This window comes from Pteropus alecto, unplaced genomic scaffold (assembly GCF_000325575.1).
Source record: "Pteropus alecto unplaced genomic scaffold, ASM32557v1 scaffold224, whole genome shotgun sequence".
NCBI lineage: Eukaryota > Metazoa > Chordata > Mammalia > Chiroptera > Pteropodidae > Pteropus > Pteropus alecto.
Genome location: NW_006436289.1, coordinates 4,393,564 through 4,396,185, shown reverse-complemented (window position 1 = coordinate 4,396,185; position 2,622 = coordinate 4,393,564). Strand labels below are relative to the sequence as shown.

At 46.2% G+C, this 2,622-nt stretch overlaps 1 protein-coding gene across 2 annotated transcripts in view; it reads left to right on the top strand.

Annotated features, from left to right (window-relative positions):
- TTC12 (tetratricopeptide repeat domain 12) overlaps positions 1-2,622 on the top strand; it is a 43,226-nt gene that overhangs the window by 31,541 nt on the left and 9,063 nt on the right. For both annotated transcript variants that reach the window (XM_015590087.2, XM_006912804.3), the window contains one exon: positions 2,133-2,225. In XM_015590087.2, the coding sequence (XP_015445573.1) occupies positions 2,133-2,225 (93 nt within the window). The remainder of the gene's footprint in view (positions 1-2,132; positions 2,226-2,622) is intronic.

Genomic DNA, 2,622 nt, shown 5'->3' with positions numbered 1-2,622 from the left:
TCCTGGAATACACTCCTGAGGAAGCTGGGGATTTGCAGAAGCTCGAAGTTACTTAGGACCTTAAAAACAATCCCATCCTGCCCCACCTAGCACCAGCGTTCCCTCTGGGGTATCCCAGGCTGTGCATGATGTCCTTCAGGGATGATTCTAGTGTTTTCATTATATTTTTCTCCATTTAACTGGGATGGGTGCTCTAACAGTTAATGGACTGGGAGGAGGGCGTCTTTCCCCAGCTAATGAAAGGATATGGATCTCACTTTATTCAGGACAGTTCTGGTGAATATAAAATTATCTCCTTACACAGACCACAAACTACCACATTCCAGTCTGGCACAGTTCTGCCTCCTTATATTGAGGCCTCGGTTCAGTCTTTCACAGACCTTCTGAATGCATCACCTCTCCCACTCTCCAGGGCTTGAGATATCTGAAGACACTGATCTTTTCCAGGTTAAACACCCTGGTTTCCTCAACCATCCCTCAGATGATGCCAAGCAGTGCCTTCAGAATCCTTCTCGACTTCCAGAATCCTTCTCGAACAAGCTGCTGAGTAAAGCCAGTACCATAGATGTGGGTGACTAGTGCCCACACTCCTAAGAGTCCAATCCGATGAAACCTTTTCTGTCTTAATCTTCCGTTACTTCTACTGCTTGGTGATATTTGGTCTTGTCAATAGCGTCCTTCTCTAACCCTCTGGCTTTTCTTCTTGGTTCCTTTGTGAGCCCCCTTTGTGCTGTCATCCTTCCAAGTCAGGGACCCCAGGATCCCACCCTTGGCCCACCTCTCATCCATGGCCTTATCATATATAAATCTCTCTCTCTTAAGTGCTAGAAGGAAACATCCTTCTACCACTGTACATCTCTATCTCACTGTCACAAATACTATAAACTTAGTAAGTCAAAGTGGTTTTTCAAACCGGACCTCTTCCCAAATTTCCTATCTTCATAGGTGGTGGCATTTCTATCCCCCAGTTGCCTTAGCTAGAATCCCAAGAGCTCCCCTGGATGGCTTCCTCCCCACATCTGTAATGAGATGATATATGGTCAGTCCTACCTCCTCAGCATCTCTGGCATTCATTTCCTTCTGAAGCCTTCCTCATCTCCATCATCCCACACCTCCCGCCAGTTAGACTCTGTGCCACTTTACATGAGTCTGTTTCTAACATATCACCTAACACAGGGGTCCCCAAACCCTGGGCCATGGTCTGGTACTGATTCGTGGCCTGTTAAGAACCAGGCCGCACAGCAGGAGGTGAGAGGCAGGAGAGCAAGCAAAGCTTCATCTGTATTTGTAGCCGCTCCCCAGCGCTAGTATCACCGCCTCAGCTCCATCTCAAATCATTAGGCTTTATATTCTCATAGATGCACCGGTCCCTGGTGCCAAAAGGTTGGGGACCGCTGACCTAATACACATGTCACTGTAGGAGATCGGGAGCCCAGTACTGCGTCCCACTCCTACTTCCATTGACCTGGTGCCAGTCAGTCTGTTAGGGCAGCCTAAGACTGCAGTAGTTTTTCTGGGCCACTGCACCAGACTGTTCATAATGGGTTTTCAATTGGCTAATAACCCTTAAATCTTTTTTCATGTGAAACAGTTATAAACCAGGTCTCCCAATTCAGTTACTTATACAGAATGTCCAGCCCTAAAAATGGAGGAATTTGAGTTTAACCATATTAAATTTCATCTAATAGATTCGGCAGCCTGTCAAAGTCTCGTGATGTCTTTATTCCATCCCCCATCTCATTAGGGTGCCCTCCCACTTTAGTTATTAGCAGATTAGTAAACATGCCATTTAGATGTCATTCATGTGATTGAACTTGGCCGAGCCAGCGTCATATGGCAGAAGCACCAAAGATTCCTTCCAAGTTGGCATCTCATAATCAGTGAACTTTAGTTAAAACTATTCAACCCCTTGAGACTTCACATTAAGTGGTGGAACCATTCTCATAGGAAAACGTCTGTCTCATTGGGATAGGCAAGGAGCTGGACCTCCTAGGAGGGCATGGCAAGGCCACTCTTTCTTTCAGCTTCTTTCAGCTGGATGCTGACTCTTTCCTGGTCTCCAAAGTCTCCTTGTTGAGGATGCTGTCAGTTGGAGGACAACCCACTCTGAAATAGTTATGGATTTTTTGCAGGTTGTTGGAAGCCCTGGTGTCATTTCTCAAGTTCTCAGATAAGAAGGCCAACTCAGCCATGGGACTGCTCATAGACTTGGCTCTGGAAGAAAGGTAATTTTTATTTCCAGAAATTGACATTTCTTCAGCCTTTGTTGAACTGTCTGATCTGTTAAAATGTACAGCATACAGGGAAGCTAAACCAGCTGAGCATCACAAGGTTCACTGAGTAGGAGGGCTGATGCCTTCCAGTGGGGCTGTGGTTGGCCACTGTTGTTCCAGTCCCCCTGACTGGAGGGGGACCCAATCCTCAATGAATTTGGAAGCAAGAATGTACTTAAAACAGTACTTCTCACAGTAAGCAAGCCCACTGTGTGTTGGAGAAGCTTCTTCCCCTCAATCAGAGCCTAATAGGAATTGCCTAGCAAATGTATACTGAATAAATGTGAGTGAGAGGGGGAGAATTCACGGTAAAATGTAGCCTTCTCTTGGGTTGCCAGTGGCAACATGT